The sequence below is a fragment of the Varanus komodoensis genome, unplaced genomic scaffold (genome assembly GCF_004798865.1).
Source record: "Varanus komodoensis strain SLA01 unplaced genomic scaffold, ASM479886v1 scaffold34_1, whole genome shotgun sequence".
Taxonomy (NCBI): domain Eukaryota; kingdom Metazoa; phylum Chordata; class Lepidosauria; order Squamata; family Varanidae; genus Varanus; species Varanus komodoensis.
In genome coordinates, this window is record NW_025335854.1 from 7,483,564 (window position 1) to 7,503,341 (window position 19,778).

Genomic DNA, 19,778 nt, shown 5'->3' on the forward strand with positions numbered 1-19,778 from the left:
TCTTTTTTTACTGTGGGCAAACCAGCAGTGAGAATTTTGGAGGAAGGAGCAAAGATGCCACTGTTCAGTTGGCCTCAGAGACCGTAGAAACCCTGCTGCTTGTCAGGCAATAACCTGTTTGGAATGATGCCCAAGCTCAGTGCTTTGATGCTCTACTAACAAGAGCAGGTCTTAGAAATCCTCTAACGCACTACTTACTAAACAGTGCACAGGCGACACACACATGGCATGCATGCTGGTGCGACATGGAGACCTTCCTAGAGAACATGTACACTATCTACAATCCAGCCATGAGCCCAGAGGCAGCAGGGGAAAACTCCTGTGGATGTCCACCCTTCCATGTGAGAACCACTGTGCTCCTTGCTTTGCAAAGCCACGGGCTCAAAATATCCCCTGCTTGGCTGAGGCCTCCTGTGTATTCTGCTTGCTTCTCTGCTTCCCAGACCAGTCGCTTTTCATAGCCAATTTGCATTACTTGGTGGATAACAGGGAGTTTGATGTTGGGCCAAAGTTCAGTGGCACGGTTCCAAATAGCAACAACAATTCCAAGATGCAAGCAAGAGCGCGCCAGCAGCCTTTTTCCCTGGTTACTGTCAGTAAAAGTGCAGCGAAGCTGAACTGGACGGCGTACAAGTTGAGCAAGAATGCGGGTGATGGGGCTGATTTACTCCTTTATACTTCCAAGGAGAACTGGTCACGGGGATCATGTAGAAAGAGAACTCAGAACATGAATGTGTGAATGCTACCGTTTCCCTTCCAGCTATGGAGACACGCGCATGCTATACAGTTGCCCTGATCCTCGGGCACACTTGCCTCACAAGAGGGATTCCAAATAAGTTATGGTTTCATTCCTCTCCCCGTGAGCGGTATGAATTGCTCGCAAGGGCAGTGCAAATGGCTCCCAGACACCCTTCCTTTCTCCTGCAAGGACCTCGCCATTCTTCCTACAGAGCCTGTGATTTTATCCTGGTGCTGCTGTCATTCGTGTTGCGTGCACCCTCTCTCCTGCTCACCAATACTCACAGTCCCTCAGCACTTGAACCGTTAGAGTATAATGAATTCAGCTATGAACTCTGCAATTAGAAGACAGCCAAGAATAAATACCTATCAGGGAAATGCAGAAAAAGATGCAACTGATTCCTGAAAAAGGCTGGAGAGGAAATGTACGTTTTTTCTACCCTGAACTGCCCTGGTGAGTATTCGGGAGAATGCAAGAAAAGCCATGCCAGATCCATCCAGTCCAGATCTCTGTACACAAGGTGGCAAACCAGCTGCATTGAGAAGTGCTCAAGACCACGAGGTAGGCCCCCAAAATATTTCTGATTGGAAAGGAAGTCTCTATGGCAGCTCACTGCAGGGCTACTCACAATGAACTTGTTCTGAGAAAAACAAAAGGGGTCTGAGAAGTTTATCATTTTCACTCAAAGCAAAGAACCAACAAGCTCCAAGAGGAGAAAACAGCACGATTTTATGACCCAACACTCACAGCAGCAGCAGCGTGCAAGCTAACTGAGGAGGAAGACATCAAAGTGGAAGACCAATAATCACATATAATTTAGAAACATGAAAAAACCAAAAACAAGGCTCTAGTCCCTTTGCTATTTGTGCATGAATTAGGGCAATGCTGAACAAGATCTTCTATCTGGTGATAAATGTACTTTAGGAAACTCCTAGCTGAAAAAGACCCTGGCTGCCTGTATCGCAACCATACCTGAAAAACATTCTAGAATCTTCTAAATGAGGAGGGAAGTTTAAAATGGTGCATTGCCAGAAGTGCATCAACGCTATGCTTTTCATTACAGTTCAGGGAGAGTCGCTCCTAAGGTGGACAGTGGTTTCTTGCTTTGCTGTAGACCCCCTCAAGGAAGCTCAAACATGGCCGCCACCACCCTTACGCAGAAACAAAAATTCCTCTGCTTCTGCTCAAGGGGATTTAATGCAACCCAAACACATTTCTTCAAAGCTGCTTCACAAATCATCTGAGGTAGGGAATAAGACCAAGATAATACGGGCACAGAAGGAAATGTTCAGACCAGGGGTACTCAAACTATGGCCTGCGGGTCAAATACGGCCTGCCAAGGTCATTTACCCAACATGCCTCAGAACTTTCGGACTTTCGTTTGGAGCAGGCATACTCTGAAACTCAGTTTCAGAGACTAGAAGAGAGCCGGTGCACGCGCCAAATTGTAACAGCTTCCTTCAACTGTGCATGCGCCAGCTCCCTCTGCTAGCACTGGCTAGCTCCTGCTGCTGTGCTAGTCTTACCAGCGTGAATTGTGCACACGCCAGCTCTTCCTCGTATTGCACGCATGTGTTGGGCCTGAATACAGAGCAGGAGTACAGAACAGAGGAGGGCGGTGGGAAGAGAGAGAGACGAAGACACTAAAAAAAACAGAAGGTAAGAAAAATATAACTTTTTAAAATGTATTTTACCTATATAATACTTTTATTAATGAATATTTCTGTGTCAGATTTATTTTATTTCCTAAATACAGTGGTACCTCGGTTCATGGATTTAATTCGTTCCACGATTCTGGTCATGAACCAAACTGGTCACAAATTGTATCAAATTTCCTCGTAATGTTCGATGTAATAAGGCTAATCTGGGGTTTTTTAAACCACAAAAATATGAGCCACGTGCCCTGGCTGCGGGCCAAGCCGTGGCTGCCTTGCCGAGCCCGGGGGTGGACAGGCCGAGGTGGGCGGAAGCGGGGCCACAGCCCCCATGCCTCTGCCGCGGCCTTCTCAGGGCAAGCTGCCGCCACCGTCGAGCAGCTGCCATGCTTCTCCGCATGGTGGGGAGAGGCGGGAGGCGCCCCCCTTGGCTGGCTGCGGCCCCGTCCCTCGCCTCCTCTCCCCTCGGCCGTGGAAAGCCACCACTGCCTCCTTCCTTGCGGCCCTCTCCCGGCCAGGGGAGCCGCCCTGCCCTCGCCTCTCCAGCCTCCCACTCCTGCTCTCACTCCCAGAGCCGGGAAGGCCTTGACCCAGGCGAGCGCACCCTCAAGTCTCCCCCTCGTCTCATGCTCTCCCTTCTGGCAGGCGGTGTGGCGTCCTCTTGGGCTTCCACTGCAGCCCGAGCGAGTGGAGCAAACATGTTTTAATTAAAAAAAATTATATATAACACGGGTTTAAACATAGTGAATATTCAGTGAGTTTCTAAGTCCTGCAACCCAAGTCCATCTTTACAAACTATATGCAGAGACATAATTTGTAGAGATGGACTTGGGTTGCAGGACCTAGTGGATATTCTGTGGGTTTCTCTTTTTTTTAAGCTGTTTTATTTTTTTTAATTTAAAAAAATCATAATTTTTAGCAGATTCAGAAGTTGCTTCCCTCCATCTCTCATTTTTGCTCGTGAAAAATAAATTATAATGCAAATTTTGATGTAGGATGCCACACGCCATGCATTTCTATGGGCGTGCACTGATGTGAGTGCAGATTTATTAGTGTCATTTGGTTGCTATTGGAAATGGCAGTTAAAACAGGTGGTGTGGAAGCAACAGCTCACTTCATCGCCACCTGTCCACTGCTTTCCAAAAAGCAATCCTGTGGATCACACTACCACCTATGTAAATGAGCTCTGTCCTCATGATGAGCTTATGATTGTTCTCTGCAGCAATGGTCCTAATCATATCAGTTTTATACTCATTGTGTTGCTGTGGACATGTTTCTGGCGTGTCACCATCTCATTAGCCAAAAGCAGGCCCATACTTCCCAATGAAATACTAACAAGTTTATGCTGATTAAAATTGTTCTTCATTTGAAATGTTGTATTTTTTCCTGGTTTTTTTGCACCACAAATATGTTATGTGCAGTGTGCATAGGAATTTGTTCATATTTTTTTCAAACTACAGTGTCTCCCCTCCAACAGTCTGAGGGACAGTGAACTGGCTCCCTGTTTAAAAAGTTTGAGGACCCCTGGTTCAGACGATGCCTGTATGTCCTCTGCCTGGACCCACAGAAAACCTTATTAACAAGGATGTGCAGAACATGATGCAGTAGCACTTTGAGTTTCTAACAGCTTAGCACACAATGATTGTCATTATGTGGGGAACAGGAGACTTGGAAACCAGCTCTTGGGGAGGACAGACGCAAAACACCCCACCGAGTAAGAGGCTATGGAATGTGATACTGACTCTTTTGGGGTGGGGGGAGAATAGAGAGGCTTACATCCTGAACAGGCTGCACTCTGTTGCAGATCACACGTCCCTCCGGCAGCTCATTCCTCCTGCTTTCCCTTCCCACAACATAGGAGAACATTTGACGTGAAGGAGCAGTGAGTGAAGAACCAACGGAGGGAGTAGGGGATTGCAGACTCCTGCTTCCGCATGTATGCCCAAATCCCCTCCAAGCATTTTCTGTCTCTGGGGGAGCTTTCTATATTCTCAAGGTTCAGGACGTGGTTATTTCATAGAGGGGCATCGCCTGTTTAGAAAGGACAGGAAGGGAAAGAGAGGTGGGGGCATGGCTTTATACATCAGGGAAGGGATGGGATGCAGTGAGATGGAATGCAGCACAGATGGGGATTCGGCAGAGGCAGTCTGGGCGAAACCTGGGGCTGATCCTGTTTAATCTTTTCATCAATGACATGGGAGAAGGGGTGAACAGTCTCTAATCAAATTCGCAGATGAAACTAAAACCGGAGCAGCGACCACAACTGAGGAGCAGGGACTCCAGATCCAAAAGGATCTGGACAGACTATGGAAGTGGGCAGGAGACAACAGGATGGCGTTCAGTGTGGATAAGTGCAAGGTCTTGGGGCACAGGAATGGGTGTCATAAGTACAGGTTAGGGGACAAGTGGCTGGAGAGCAGCACTTGCGAAAGGGACCTCAGGGTGCTAGTCAACTGCAGGCTAAACAAGAGTCAGCAGTGTGATGCGGTGGTCAAGAGGGCGAACGCCACCCTGGGATGCACAGCCAGAAGCATGGCTTCTGGATCGAGAGAGCTATTCCTGCCACTCTATACGACTCTGGTGAGCCCACAACTCGAGTATTGTGGCAACATACAGATATGTGAGGGGTGTCACAGGGAGGTGGGGCGAGACCTGTTCTTCCCTGCAGAGGGGGGCAGGACGCGCTCCAATGGAGCAAAGCTCAGGGAGCCAAGGTTCAACTTGGATGCCAGGAAGTACTTCCTGACAGGACCCCGAGGGCGTGGAATGGGCTTCCGGGGGAGGTGGTTGAGGCCCATCAGTGCGGGTGTTCAAGGATAGGCTGGACATGCACGTGGTGGGCATGTCGTGAGTGGAGCCGGGGCTCAGTCTAGATGGCCCAGGAGGCCCCTTCTGACTCGCTCTGTTTCTGTTTCTATTTCTATTTCTTTTCCTTTCTTATAAAGAAAAAGCAAAGAAGTAGGACAAATTCACATCCTTCTACCACCACCAGGAGCTCCATTTTTTAAAAAAAGCAGCACAGCATTGAATGTTTAATGTTCAATACTTTAAGTTCTGAAAATGTCAAGTTTGAAAAGATTAAGGTGCACAGCAAATCAGATCCTAAAAAAAACTGATTACAGAAGAAGAGATGGTACTGACAAACACACAGGGACAAATGGGCTGCAGTGTGTGTGTGTGTGTGTGTGTGTGTGTGTGTGTGTGTGTGATCGCTTCAGCGTGGGGACAGAAAAACCGCACCCCTTCTCCCCCTCGTGAGCATTAGCAAGGCTTTTACTCATTGGGCTGATTTCTCACAGGATACTCACACCTAAGAAATACATATTACTTACCAGAGAAAATCCAATTGCTCTCAACCTTTCCATGCAGTAACTTCAGCACTGACTGAATGAGGGACAAATCGCAACTCAGTATACCAAACACTCGAGGGTCCACGTTCTCACATTTCTTAAAGAGATGGCCTGATGAACAGCAGCAAGCTATAGACTTTACACATACTGTAAGTCTAACAGGTAAACTGTAAATTTGATCTAAATTTGGAGATTTCCTAAGGGAGGATAAGGAATCCCCAAAGACAAGGAGGCCAACTGTAGCCTGCTTTTTGCACACTTACTTGGCCACACGATGGAGTGAACATCCCAGTATCCTGACGGCACCAAGCTGGTTCAGGTGAACTCAAGGCTAACAAGCAGTGGGGTGCTGAAAATGCAGCGGGAGCAAGTGAAAGGCATTCCCCCGCCGCCGCATTCTGCAGTCTAACAAAACCCAGGAACCCCTTGTTCGTGGACTGTTTCTGTGACATCAGAACCGAGGAATCTTGGTTGTTCAGATGCCAGAATTCAGGATTGGGATGTCACAGTAAGCAGCCCAAGAATGGGCATCCCTGGCTTGTTTATGGAAGTGGGAAGGGCTGGGCACATTCCACTCCATCTCCGTAACCATGGGTTGTCGGAACAGGTGAACTGGGTCAAGGTGTTTTAATATTGCAGGAATGCCATATGGGCGCTTGACTTGGTCAGATCGAAGTGAAACGGGACAATTGCGAACGGGGCACTGGCAGCACGCGATGCCCTCGGCCTGATGGAGGAAGCACCATGCATGCACCCCACCGCACTGCCCACGAGCATCCTAGAACCTTCCATGCTTTGCCCACTGAATGGTGCTATGGTGCGTGGATGGCAGGGAACGGTCTTCCACCCCACTAGTTTTTCGCTTCCAGCAATGCTATCCTGGCAGGGCATTCCTGGAATATCAAGCCATGTGCTGAAGTTCTGAGTGAAGCAAACTGCTGGATTGGAATACGAATGATACAGTAATGTCCCTGACTAGGTACCCTGGGAGTCCATGTGTAATCCTAGCAACAGATGACATCATAGTCTCAAGTTCCCTCAAAAACAGCTGGATTAGTGTCAGCATAATAATAATAATAATTAATAATAATAATAGCAATAATTTAAAAAGGAATGTAGAGAGCAGCAGCATTCTGGAGTGCCTTTAATCCAGGGTGACCTGTTCAACATTTATCGAGTGTGGTACCAACATTCTGAAAACGTCGTTTAACAGCTTTTGGATACATGCTGGTAAATCTGCGCTACAGCCCCAAACTACTCAAGGGATTCCAAGGTTAGACACCCGTGCTACACTACCGAAATGGTGACAACAGCCAGTCTGAGTGTGGGGGGCGATTGTGTGAAATCCGGGGCCACGTCTGCCCAGCCATCATCCAGAGGCTGTGAAGGAGCAGGGGTGTGTGTGTGTGTGGGGGGGGGGGGGGGGGGGGGGGGGGGGGGGAGAGGCGTGAGGACCAGGACAAAAAGGACGAGTCTCATCGATCAGTTCATTCTTCCATCCCCGACTGCGGCAGCAGAGCACACGGTGGGAGATCTGCCAGGGGGCCGAGTGCATTCACTTCCTGCAGCCCCGGCAGGCATATGAACCGCGAGCCTCCCCCAAACTGAACACCTTCTTCTTAGGAGCTTCAGCGGGCCCCAGTTCCAAGGGGTCCCTGAACCTTTCTGCCATGATCTCAGGTCAACACATGAGCAGCGCAGAAAAAAATCCCCCACTCCCTCTCCAATAATTCAGGCCAACTGAACAGCGTCACAGAGAACCGCAGCGCCTTCCCCAGACCGTCCCTCCCGCCTCCCGGATGAGGAATGGAAGCACCGGCTCCGCTTCTGGTGGGGTGTTCTCTGCCAGGGCAAATTGGCGACATTCAGCCCTACTCCGCCACAACCGTGTCGTCCCCACAGAGCTCGGCTTCCCTCCCATCTGCCCCATGTACTGAGATGAACCTGTAAACACGAGAGCTCAGCGATCTGAGGTACTTCACATAAAACTTACTCAAGTATCAGTCTCTCCACTCGAAAGCATCAACGTTGGAGGAAAAGAAAACCACCCGAAGACGTTATCCTGACCCTTCTCCCTCCGTTCTGTGTACATTTTCTCCTCCTAACCACATGATTGGACAGTAGCTACCTCTGGACAACGTCACTGATTTCTTGGACACACGACAATAAGTTATTCAGTACAGGGTTTGCTCCAGGCATGCTGGCAGCTGCCGAGGACACCTGCAGCTCCTGCAGGCCGAGTTCCAGTTTGCTCACTGCTTCCCGGAAGGCGAACTTGTTGCGGGTTTGGGGGATGCAGTCCACATAGCCTGAGCAGTAATCCAAGAGCTGGTGCCCCGTGTCCACCAGCTGGCTGTTTGTGGTGGGCTCCGCAAGGGCACTTGAGAGGAGGCCTGCGCACTCCAGCAGCGCCTCCTTGCTGATCTTGTCTGCGGAGATCCTCTCGGCCGTCTGTTTGGTCTTTCTCAGCGCCACTCTGGCTCCCGCTGTGCCGTTGGCCATTTTGGCGGGCGAGGTGGAAGACGAGGGCAGAGGCACTTGAGGGGGAGGCACGGCGGGCCGGCTCACTTTGCCCCCCGCAGGCGGCACCACTGCCTTCCTGCCGCCCTCGCCCGCGTCTGGCCCGAGCTGCGCCAGAGCGCCGTTATTCAATTCCTCGGTGGGATCTGAGCAGGCGGGAGGCTGGTGCAGCAACCTCATGACCGGCGGCGGAGGCGGAGCACACTTGGGCTTGATGCGCCTGGGCCTGTCCCTGTCCCCGGAAGCAGCAACCTGATGCTCAGACAGGAGCTTGAACCGGTTCCCCTGAGAGTCCGTGCCAATGAGCTGCACCTCTGCTGGAGCGTGCTTGAGAGTGGGCGAGATGAGGACGGGCACTTTGTGGTTGTGAGTGGCCGGAAGTATTGCGGCAGCCTTGGTCGGAGAAGGCCAGGCTGGCTTCTCGTCGCCTTCGACTGACCCTTGACGGACACTGTTGTTCTTCTCCTTGCTCTTCAGGCTTGCCATGGCGGTTGGCCCCTGAAGAACGTCCTTCTCTGAAGCAGCCGCATCCACGGAGGGGGTCTTGAGGGAAACAGCCGCAGTGCCTCTCGGCAGAAGTTTGGCTTTCGGTCGGTCCCTGGTTAGAGTAGGGGCTTCTTCACACCGTTTGCAGAGCAAATCACTGGACCTGCTTGTGTCCTCCTCTGGCTGGGAGGAAGTGGACACTGTCCTTTCCAGCTGGACCTTTGACCTGTGGCAATTCCGGGGAAGGGTCATGGCCATTCTCTCCTGCTCAGGAAGGCTCGAAGACATGGAAGATGTTGAATTGGAGCGGGGAAAGGGTTTTGCAGCATCTTCACCGCCAATGGGCCTCCCGGCTCGCAAACCCAGAGTCTTTTTAATCAGGCGTGGAGTAAAGAATCCTGTGATACCAGACCACCCGCCGCCAGTGCCCGTGCCCCCACCACTGCTTGTGCCCCCGCTGCCACCCCCCTCACCACAGAAGTTCTGCTGTGCAAAGCCTCCCATGTAGCACTTGGATGAGCCAAGGGTCCCGTCCTGCTGGGCGGGCGTGAAAGGAATTCCATCGATATGCTGCAAAGGACCCACTGCGGAAAAGTTACCTGTCAGCTCATACTTCTTATGAGGCTGATTTTCCATCTCGCGGAAGGAGCTACTGCGTTTCGGAGGTGTGGGAGCGTTCTTCTTCTTCATGAAAGAGCTAAAGAAGCCACCTTTCCTGTCTCTGGTAAAGGTTGTCTCTCTGGGGTCTTCCAACAAGCCACTGGGAGACTTGTCTCTCTGCTTGCGAGGTAGTGCTGGGGAACTGCTGGTCTGCTGTGTGCTTCTGATCAAACCTAGAGAAAGGGGGAGAATGCACACTTTACGACACACTGCAAAGTGTTGCAATGCCTAGGAATGAGACTATGCCAAGCCAAGCCAAGCCAAGCCCTGGGTTTATCCTCTGTGGGCTTATGTCAGGAAGTTGCTCAGCACATCACTAGACAGAAACAGGAGCTACAGCAATTTCCACGAAGCATTAGGGCCACAGCCCTTGCAGTCCTAGAATCCTGCCTCCAAAATGTGACTGGCCCCTCAAGGGACAAGGTGCAGGCATACATACGATGCTGAAACTCTTCTTCTAGTTTGGGGAGCTTTACTGATGGCCCCAACCTCTGGGATGCGAAGGACTGACACCCCTTCCAGCCGCCTGCAAGACTGCAGGACTCTTACATTCTTCTCAGTCGCTCCCACTAAGTCCTACAGAGCGGTGTTAGCCCCACTCAGCACACACTCCTGTTAGATCTCATGTCTTAGTCTGTGCTTCTTGCTCTGGGTATATTGACAAGTGTTCCTTCTGTAGCGGACGACATAAGACAACTTTTCTAACAGGTATTTATATTGCTTAAAGCACTCCTATTTAGAGTGGAAAAGCACACTACCCTATTCTTTCTCTCTCTCTTTGCAAGACGTTTTTAGCTTGCTACATTAGAGCAGCAGGCATTTGCTGTGTCACACAGCAAAACTGGCTGGTTGGCTCTGACCTTTATCCTACTTTGCCTGGGTCTGCTGAACGATTTAGAAAGCCATCCTTTGGTGTCCGGGTGAATATCCCAGGGATCATAGGGTGGCTCTGGAAACTCTACTACAGAGAAGGGAGGCGTTAGAGGACTGATCCCCAGACCCTTCCCCCTTGCAGTCGGCAAGAGAAGAACCCACACCAGTTGTTCCTCTGAGGTCAGGAAAGTGACCTCTGAGGCAATGCAAAGGAGGCGTCTCGGTGGGTAAGGAGTGGGGGTGATAGGACAGGTCGGCCAGTTACTCTACTGCTCTTGCGGCCTGCTTCCCCTGCCCTCCCGCACCCTCCCCGGACAAGCCTGTCCTGCACAGTACAGCCGAGCAAAGGGCAGGGAAACAAACACCGGCTGCACCATGCCTCCTGCCCCGCACGAGAATCTCGGAAGCAGAGTTCAGTGGCTTCCAAGCGGCAAGGGCACAGCCCGAGGGATCAAGCCGGACGTGTCAATGTGCACGGAGCACTGATTATACATCCCCCCAAACGTGCTCTGGCACATTGCTCTCCCGGGTACGGGTGAAAAAGAGGCCGCTATCGCTGCCAGTCTTGCTCAAGCCAGCCACCTGCGGGCCAAGAAAAACAGTGGGGACTCACGTGCAGCTCTTTGCTCTCAACCCTTCTCCTCCCGTTCTTTTTCTCACCTTGGACTGCTTTAAAAAGATTCAGCACATACCCTGGGTAACTGGTATAAGTCTGCCTCTTTCTTCCACAAAGAGAGCGCTGCATTCAACTGCATCCCCCCTCACTTAAGTGGATCAGGCAGCACTGGCTGAACAGATCCCCCCTTGCAGTCCCCTGAAAGTAGGGGGACCCTTCCAGAACAGATCTGAAAGTACGGGGTGTAGGGCGGGGGGATGAGAAAAGGGGGCACCTGCTCACATGAGGCTGGATGCCACTCCATGAAAGAACCAGCCCGGAGAGGAAGGGTGAGATGCTCCAGCCCAGGGCCAGTTCTGTCTGCAAAGCACTGCCTTCTGGCAACCAGATCCTGGACCGAAGGAGGCTCCTCTGAGGAAGATGCAGCACTCAAAGCCTCAGATCTGTGCTTACGCAGCTTACCTGGCGCAGAGCTGGAAGCAGGATGTTCCATGGACTCCTGGACTCCTTCAATATTCTCTTTGTTTTCTGCCTGCTTCTTCAAGGTCCTGGTCTTGGAAGGCAGCATGGGCAACCGCGGCAGATAAGGGACGATCGATGACGAGGATGCTGTCCGTCCAAGTTCTTCGGCCACTTCTGTAAGAAATGTCAGGGGAGTAACTGGAACACTGAGCAGCAAGGGAAGAGGAAAGCAGCTCTGGGTACTAAGAGGCACTGGGCAAGGGAAAAAGAAACACCACTGAGAGATTCAGTGAGACCATGACAATATTACATGCAATATTAAAAAGCAGCGGGTATTATGGGTGTCAAAATGCCAAAACGGCAGCAAGAGCCTTTTTGCAGGAGAAACATTCAGCCAGATGTAAGCATGAACAAGACGCCAGAGAGTTCTGAGGTTCACTGTGTGTTAACAAACATGAACAACTCCTTGCCTGGGACAAGAAATCAGAGGGCATGGCAGAGGAGGGACGAGGCAGTGCAAAGAAGTATGGGCTACTCAAGTTTCTAGGCCTTGGGGCAGGCAGTAGAGGAAATAAGAGTATTCTTTCTGGCAGGATGCACATCCTGTCCATAGCATGTCCCCCTCCCAATGCTCTGCACAAGACCAGAAGGTTGGAGAGCAACAGCAAAAGTAACTCAAACTTTGCTTAATCGTTGCTTCTCTGTTTTCTACAAAGCCACCCAGAATACAGCGGAATAGAAACACTACAAAGCCACTGTGTAACTACTTGTATCATATAAAATAAATCCATATATATTTTGGATTCATGGCGTGTTTTTAAATAAGCAGTACAAAGGGAAACAAGAAAGATCAACTGTGATGTCCCAACATGCTTTTCAATAAGCGAGGAGTGAGAATGGCTGTATTTCAGAAGTCTTTTCAGCTCCTTTCAATGGATTCCATTGTATCTGCTGCTATTCAATTTGACTAACTGAATCAGAGAGAGTTCCTCAATCATTTTAAACAGATAAATGGGAAAAACATGTTAGAAATAAAAAGGATCTGCATGTCAATAGATAGATAAATTTTGCAACCACCTGTAAAACTCAGAAGGTCCAAATCTTGTGCCTTTCACACTGGCCCAGTTCACATAATTAATGGCAAGATGGTTAATAAGACAGGGTGAGAAGGGAGGTTCCTAAGAGGGACACCAAGCGTTTGGGACAGATGACTTTGTTTCAGCAGTTGGGCTGCACACAACAGGATGAGTACAAGCGGCAATCCAGCTGTGCTCTCCTGAGGATACAGGTGGGCTGCAAAAAAGCCCAGCACAAAAGCGCACTGTGAGATCCTTGGCTAGTTACTCCCAAGGGACCAAAAGCACCTGGGGACTGGACAGACTGTATGTGTGCTGCTGTTGCTTTAAAGCGTGTGTTCATGGTTGCTCTCAAAGGAAACTTGGAATGAGTGTAATGCCAAGTCGTCTCTTTGCTTATTCCCATAATGCCACTCCAAACCAGGCCAAAGTTTAGAATCCAGTGGTCAGTTTGAAGAGAGGCACCTTATTTTCATTTGCTAGAAAGGTGAGCAAAAACATCTGCAGAATTCAGTGGAAGAGTTTCCATTAAAAGGTGGAAAGTTTATAGAAGGTTGAAAGAAAGACAGCAAAAATAAATTCTTACCTTCAGAGATGCTGGAATCATGGAACATGGTTTCAAAGGCTTGGTGAGTTTCAGAAAAGGAAGGCCTGTCCAGCGGATTCCATTTCCAGCCTATGGCATGAAAGAAACAGACAAGAGGACATTGCCACGTCCCCCATTTGAGAAGCAGGAAAGCCACGAGTGAGGAGTGCATCTGCACCCACTTCTGGAACTCCAGCCACACTGCCCTGTCACAGAGCAAAAGGTGCTTCCCCTGCTACTTTTTATTGGTCAGGGTTTTACAGTACTTCATTCTTTTCCCACAAGTGGTCATCCAGGTGTCTCTGGGAAGTCCAAGACGACAACAGTCTTTTCCTCTTGTTCGTCCCCAGGGCCAAGGATTCAGAAACATATCCATCAACTTGGTTATTGGGGGGAACAGCTGCCAATCCTTCAAGAATTTGCCTAAACCTGTATTAAAGCCACATAATCTAAAGTTTACGTGGCTTTAATACAGGCTTAGGCAATCACGTACAACACCTTGTGGCAAAGAATTCAGGAGGTTATACGCTGAATAACAAGCTACATTCTTTTGGTGGCTTTTGGTTACCCTGCTTTGGCTGAAGCAGACTCTGACTCATGAGGCAATCCAAAAAGCAAGGTCACAGAACAGATGAGCACAAAGGTTTTTGTCCAGTAAGAAATCAGGCAGGCAGGAATGGTCCAAGTAGAAGCAAAGGTCAAAGCATGGCGAAGAAGCCAAACACACTCCACCATCAGGAGCAGAGTCAAGCGGGAGTCCAAGGGTCAGTAGCACACTGTCAAATGTCAAGGAGAGGTCCAGGAAACAAGGCAGAAGGCACCCGAACTGAACAACAGTGTTGTTTTCAGCACGGCCAGGCAGGTGTGAGGAGCCTAAGTAGCCAGAGTCGGCTGAGCCCCACCCAGGGCTTGCCTGAAGTTCGTGAGAGTTCTGCTGCCAGGAGGAGCTGCTGTCTCCTGAGCGGTGCCTTCCCACAGAAGCCCCGCTTGATTGCTGCTTGGGGTGGGGATGCTCCCAGGGAGCAAGGGGTGCTTCGGTCTCCACCTCGGAGGCAGTCCCCTGCAGCCAGGCGGCCTCTGGCTTTCTGACTCGGATGGTGCAACGGCACCTGTGCCTGCAACTTGGAGAAGGCATCCGAGGAGGATTTCCCCAGCAGAGGCATGGCAGTCCTGTGCTTCCTAAAATCCGTGTCATTAATTTCTGGTATTAAGACCAATGGGACCTTCTCTGTACCATTCATTCATAATCTTTGTTATCTTTCTTCAGAACAAAAGAGGTCAAGTTTTTTACTTGTGCTCTGTCAGGAAGGTATGCCTCTCCCCTGGTTATTTCTGTTGTTCTTTTCTGTACTTCATCCATTAGCCTGACTTTTGAGACAGAACAAACAGAACTGTAGCTAATACTTGGAATGCAGCTGCACCTAAGATGTAGAAAATGCCTTTATGGCCTGGCCACGGCCATTCATGTGACTGGATAATTGTAACGTGGCCTGCATGGAGCTATTCTTAAATTGCCGGAAAATTTAAGCTGGCAGGAAATGCCGCCACCAGGCTGCTGGCCAAAGTATGGCAGCTTGAGCAAATCTCCCCAGTGCCATTGGATCTGTTCGGGTTATTGCCCCTTCATTTCTGGGCTCGATTTTAAAGTGCTGAGGTTTTTGTTCCCCTTTAAAGCCCAAAATGGTTCTGGACCAGGGCACCTCAAGGACTGTTGTTCTTTCTTTTCCTCCTGTAATTTATTATTCAGTATTTAAGGATCTACTTCAGATTCTTCTAGCACCAAAGTATGGCAAGTACCTATAAAAGCAGGTCCTTTCTGAGTACTGTGTCAAGCCTTGGGAATATTTTTCTAGCCTCAAGACAGAAAGTATTTTACATACCAAATCAAAATCAAGATGTGACTTTTCAGAGGCATCTTTGCAATGGACTGAGAAGTGTCCTCTTCTGCTCTTTGTCTTAAGATATTCTCCCTCTTTTACAATCTGCAATTGCTTTAGTTTTGAAGATTTGAGTGCTTATTTTGCTGTGTTGTGGTGCTTCCTGGACCATTTTTAGTATCACAGTGCAGTTTTATATTGGGCTGTAAGCCATGTTTTTTAAAGAATGTATTTCACAGTGAATCTATATTATACTTGACATCTGTAAGTCCTTCCTACTAATTCCAGTCAGTGAACTGGCACTCCTGTGACACATGGAGCTAATTTTTCATTGCGTTTTATGCTATGACCCAATACTGTTTTTCTAGATCACAGCCAATATAAACCCAGTCAGCACATATGTGAAGCCAAGATTGTTTTGTCCTAATGTACTTCACTCTTACGCACACCTTGATACTGTTTTCCACTTGGAAAGATCGTGCAAGAGCGTATCACTCTCTTATTATTTTAATCCCATAAATCTGGCATCATCTGCTACCTGGCAGATCCAGTTCTAAAGAAATAAAACTGTCTCATAAAATGCAGCCACTTCCGTATTAACTGTTTGATTTAAAAGTCATGCTCAAATCACCATCAAACAGCTATTTCATGGCTTTCACCTGTTGTGCCTGCTTGGGAAATGACGCCAGCAGTATTAGTGAACACCAAAATGCAGAGAACCAAAAATTGCCTCATAATTCAGAATCCTAGTATTCTGTAAACTGGACGAATTTGTACAACTTTTCATGCACAGGTGCAGGAATTCAGGAATTCATTTTTTGCTGCTGTTTAATTTGTGTAAGTTCAAGGTTAGGGAAACAGGGAGATAAACGATCATACACTGTAGTCTGGAGAGATTGACTTCAGCTCCAGTCCCAGGGTTTTAACAGAAACACGGCTTGCTTTGTCACCAGGAGGTGATGCGATTTTGTTCACGTTGTTCCAGTAGGTATCATAAGATCCCACAAATCCCTCACTGGTGGACAGAGTACACGGACCACTCCAGCTGATGCTTCTGTTATAGTCTTTACCAAAGAAGTCGGCTGGTGACAAGTCTCCAGAAATTGTTCTGTGAACAAGAAACTGGCTGCATGCCCACAGGCTGATAACTGTCTATTGGGAAAATAATGCGCACCAGGTTGAAGCCAGCAGGACCTCCGTTGCCTATTGGGAGCCTCCGTTACCACCCTTCATGCATTTTGCTCCCAAAAGTAGAAATGAGGACACAATACTCACATGCTCTCATGAGTTCATAGACCTTTGGGGGGCAACCCTCAGGCTGTTCCATCCGGTAACCCTTTTCTAAGAGATCATAAACCTGAGAGAGGTCAATGCCAGGATAGGGCGACATCCCATAAGTGGCAATCTCCCACAGCAACACTCCGAAGGCTGCAAGTCAAACAAGATCATTTTCAGCCAGGCTTTTCCACACCACAAACACACAAGTGCTTCCTCTTGTTGAAGGCAATATCCCAAATTAGATGCTGTGGGTTCGTTTGCAGGGCTGGGTTGGTTTGTTTTTTGGAGATGTGGATGTGGAACTTCTAACAACTGTTTGTTAAGAGGACGGAAGGGTAAAATCCAACCTGTGCAGGAGCCAACTGGCCACAAGGGCATTTTAGGCTCTGGTGGACAAAACTTAAGGTGTTGGCCACTTCATAAAGGAAAACAATGTTTGGGTTGGGTTCTGCGGATCCCCAAAAGTGCCAAACTGCACGTGCCACGTAACTGGGAAGACCTTACTTCTAGGCGGTGCCAATAGTTCTCTACAACCCCAGTGCATTAGGCAAGAAACATTCCTAGCTCCTGAATCACCAATGAGAGCTGATCCCGAGAATGAAGGAATTGGCCAACCTGGCTTATAGGGCAGGTTTATATGCATACAAGGATGTTGTTGTTGTTATTATTAATATTATTAGAACATTTCTATGCCACCCCTTAGATGTAGCACCTAAAGAGGATTGTCTTCTCCTGTCTTACCCCAAACATCTGATTTGATTGAGAATGTGTTGTAGGCCAGACTTTCAGGGGCTGTCCATTTGATAGGAAACTTTGCTCCAGCATGAGCCGTGTATGTATCTCCAGTCATCAGTCTGCTTAATCCAAAATCAGCCACTTTTACCACATGATTTTCTCCAACCAAACAATTGCGGGCTGCTAGATCTCTGTGTAAGCAAAAATACTGCCAAGTTACAGGTGCTGATGTGATCAGTTACCAAACTCATCATCCCGAATAAAACCACTCCCGTTACTCAGAATGAAGACAACTCAGTGCTACACCCTGGATCACTCTGCCGCCTTTCACAGGGATGCTTTTAATGGAATGCATTGTAAGCATGAACATGGAATGAGGAAGGGAGTGACCGATGAGGTTTATAACCTTAACAGCTAATGACACATGGACACAGTAAATATTCTTATTTGCTTCTTTGAGATTTAAGCAGGGAACTAGCAAGTATAAGGTGTTTGATTCCTATTTGCTTCTGGCCTGAAGTGGTTTAGCTTCCAAAATTTGTGGTTTTTGCTTGTGCCAGACCAGGGTGCAGTTTTGAATACAGACAAATGTGTGGCACAACAGAAGAATGCATCCTCCAGGAGAGGACCCTTTAGAGTACAAACTGTAATTACTTTTCTCCTTTGAGGGAGTCTTAAATAGCTAAGCAAGTACAGCTGAAATACAGTTCTCAGGGCAATAACAAAGAATTCTTGGAAGAGGGACGTGTTGTTCTGCATTAAAAGGTACCATGAATGCTGCACCAAGGGCATTTAAGTTCTACATTCTGCATGTCAAGCAAAGGAGTAGCTTAATTTTACTTCAGCATCCTAACAAGGTTTACTTTTCTGTACAAATCAGGTGGCAAGATATAATTTTTTAAAAATAAGTAGAATATACAGATTGTAGTTGAATGTGCTGCAGGATTTTGACTAGGGTTGGCAGATGAAGGGAAGAGTTGGCATGACTGTGGGAGATACAGGCAGCAAAGTTCTGTTCCAACCTTTCAGAGCCTTCATATATTAAAAAATGATGCATTCAAACTTTTCTAGATGACAAGTTAGAACTTTGCAGTTTTCCCCTCAAATGAAAGGCAAGAGCCCAAGATTGTGCACCAAGCCTGCAGAATATATTCAGTTTTGGGTAAAAACACAGAAAGATCCCTGCTGGACTGGACCAAAGGTGCATCTTACTGGTACTCTGTCTCACCGAGGCTCAAGCAGGTAAACATAGAAACATAGACACAGAAACAGAGCGAGTCAGAAGGGGCCTCCCGGGCCATCTAGTCTGACCTGCGGCACCAGCCGGCTCCACTCACGACATGCCCACCATGTGGACGTCCAGCCTATCCTTGAACACCCTCACCGATGGGGCCTCAACAACCTCTCGTGGAAGCCCATTCCACACCCTCGGGGTCCTGACTGCTTCCTGGCATCCAAATGGAAGCTTGGCTCCCTGAGCTTTGCTCCGTTGGAGCACGTCCTGCCTTCCTCTGCAGGGGAGAACAGGTCTCTACCCATCTCCATGTGACATCCCCTCGCCAACAGATCCCCTCCGAGTCTCCTCTTCTCCAGGCTGAAGAGACCCAGTTCCCTCAGTCTCGCCTCATACCCCATCCCCTGCAAACCCTCAAGCTCCTATTCCCTCGCCACTAGCCCTGAGCGGGCACACTGCCTTGGATGCTGAAGAGAATATAAAGCTTGGTGTCAGCTGTTCTCTCTAAGGCTATCTAGCTGAGACAGAAATGCTGGGATCACATCGAAAGTAAAACTCCTCATTTAAAAGATCCTACTCAGGTGTTCTCAGAGTTTCTCACAAAAGGCCACCTTTCAGGGTAACAAAATGCATGGCAGAGGCATACCCCAAAAACAGATTTTCTCTCGTGCCCCTCTTCCACAGAAGCCAAGGTATCCTGCCCACCTGTGGATGAAGTTTTTCTTTTCCAGGTACTCCATAGCAGAAGATATCTGGGTGGCCATGTACAGCAGGACAACAGCAGTTACTTCTTCCCGATTGCACTCCCGCAGATAGTCTAGCAGGTTCCCATAGGGCATGTATTCGGTCACTATGTAAAACGGGGGCTCCAGAGTGCACACACCTGGCAGGAGGACAGTGAAGTCTGGTCAGGTTTAAAGCTTATTGTGTGTACCACCGTCACGTGAAACCTGAGCAGAAGTTCCAAACAGTGCTGGCAGACCAGACACCATTATGGCCAGGTGAGGAAAATGTTCCGGACTCCAAAGGGGCAGCACACGGGAGGAGTTCCCAGATGGGAACCACTGATGCAACAGCATGTGGACTAGGAGCTCAACGTCAGGACGGCTGAGAGGGTGAAAAGAAAACATTGTTGAAGGGAGCCTACACACAGCATATGGCAAGCATGGTGGGTCTGTCCAAAAGCAAACCTCTCTTCATTCAAAGAGGAGCAAGTTCTACTACGTTGAATGTATCTTTCTTATTCAGTGGCCTCAAAATGCCTCCAGCTTGGGATTAGGACTAGAGCGGAGGGGGGGAAAAAGAGGCAGTTCTTCCTTCCGATGCAGGAACACCCTTGTCACTTTCATTCACAATGATTTACAGTTAAGGATTGCAACACGGCCTTATCCAAAACCCTCCACTAAATCACACATTATAAAATCAGAATTACGCTGAAACAAACTTTTCTCTAGCTAGTGGAATAAAATACTCAACTATACATATCTAAGTAATATGTCTCGGAGCATCAGAAGACTCAGATGAAGACCAACACTTCCATTATTATATTTGGTATTAACAGCAAGTCACAAAGTTCAAAGGATTTCACATGCATTTGCGGAATCCTTATAATAGTTCCACAAAATAGGCCA

At 48.6% G+C, this 19,778-nt stretch overlaps 1 protein-coding gene across 4 annotated transcripts in view; it reads right to left on the bottom strand.

Annotated features, from left to right (window-relative positions):
* Positions 1-6,871: 6,871 nt before the first annotated feature.
* ABL2 (ABL proto-oncogene 2, non-receptor tyrosine kinase) overlaps positions 6,872-19,778 on the bottom strand; it is a 44,140-nt gene continuing 31,233 nt past the window's right edge. For 2 of the 4 annotated variants that reach the window (XM_044439259.1, XM_044439262.1), the window contains exons 6-11: positions 18,853-19,030; positions 16,920-17,104; positions 16,176-16,328; positions 13,024-13,113; positions 11,362-11,535; positions 6,872-9,583 (exon numbers count right to left, since the gene is read on the bottom strand). In XM_044439259.1, the coding sequence (XP_044295194.1) occupies positions 7,869-9,583; positions 11,362-11,535; positions 13,024-13,113; positions 16,176-16,328; positions 16,920-17,104; positions 18,853-19,030 (2,495 nt within the window). In that variant the 3' untranslated portion in view covers positions 6,872-7,868. Of the gene's footprint in view, positions 9,584-11,361; positions 11,614-13,023; positions 13,114-16,175; positions 16,329-16,919; positions 17,105-18,852; positions 19,031-19,778 lie in introns of all 4 variants that reach the window. The other 2 variants (XM_044439258.1, XM_044439261.1) reach the window with 1 other exon arrangement.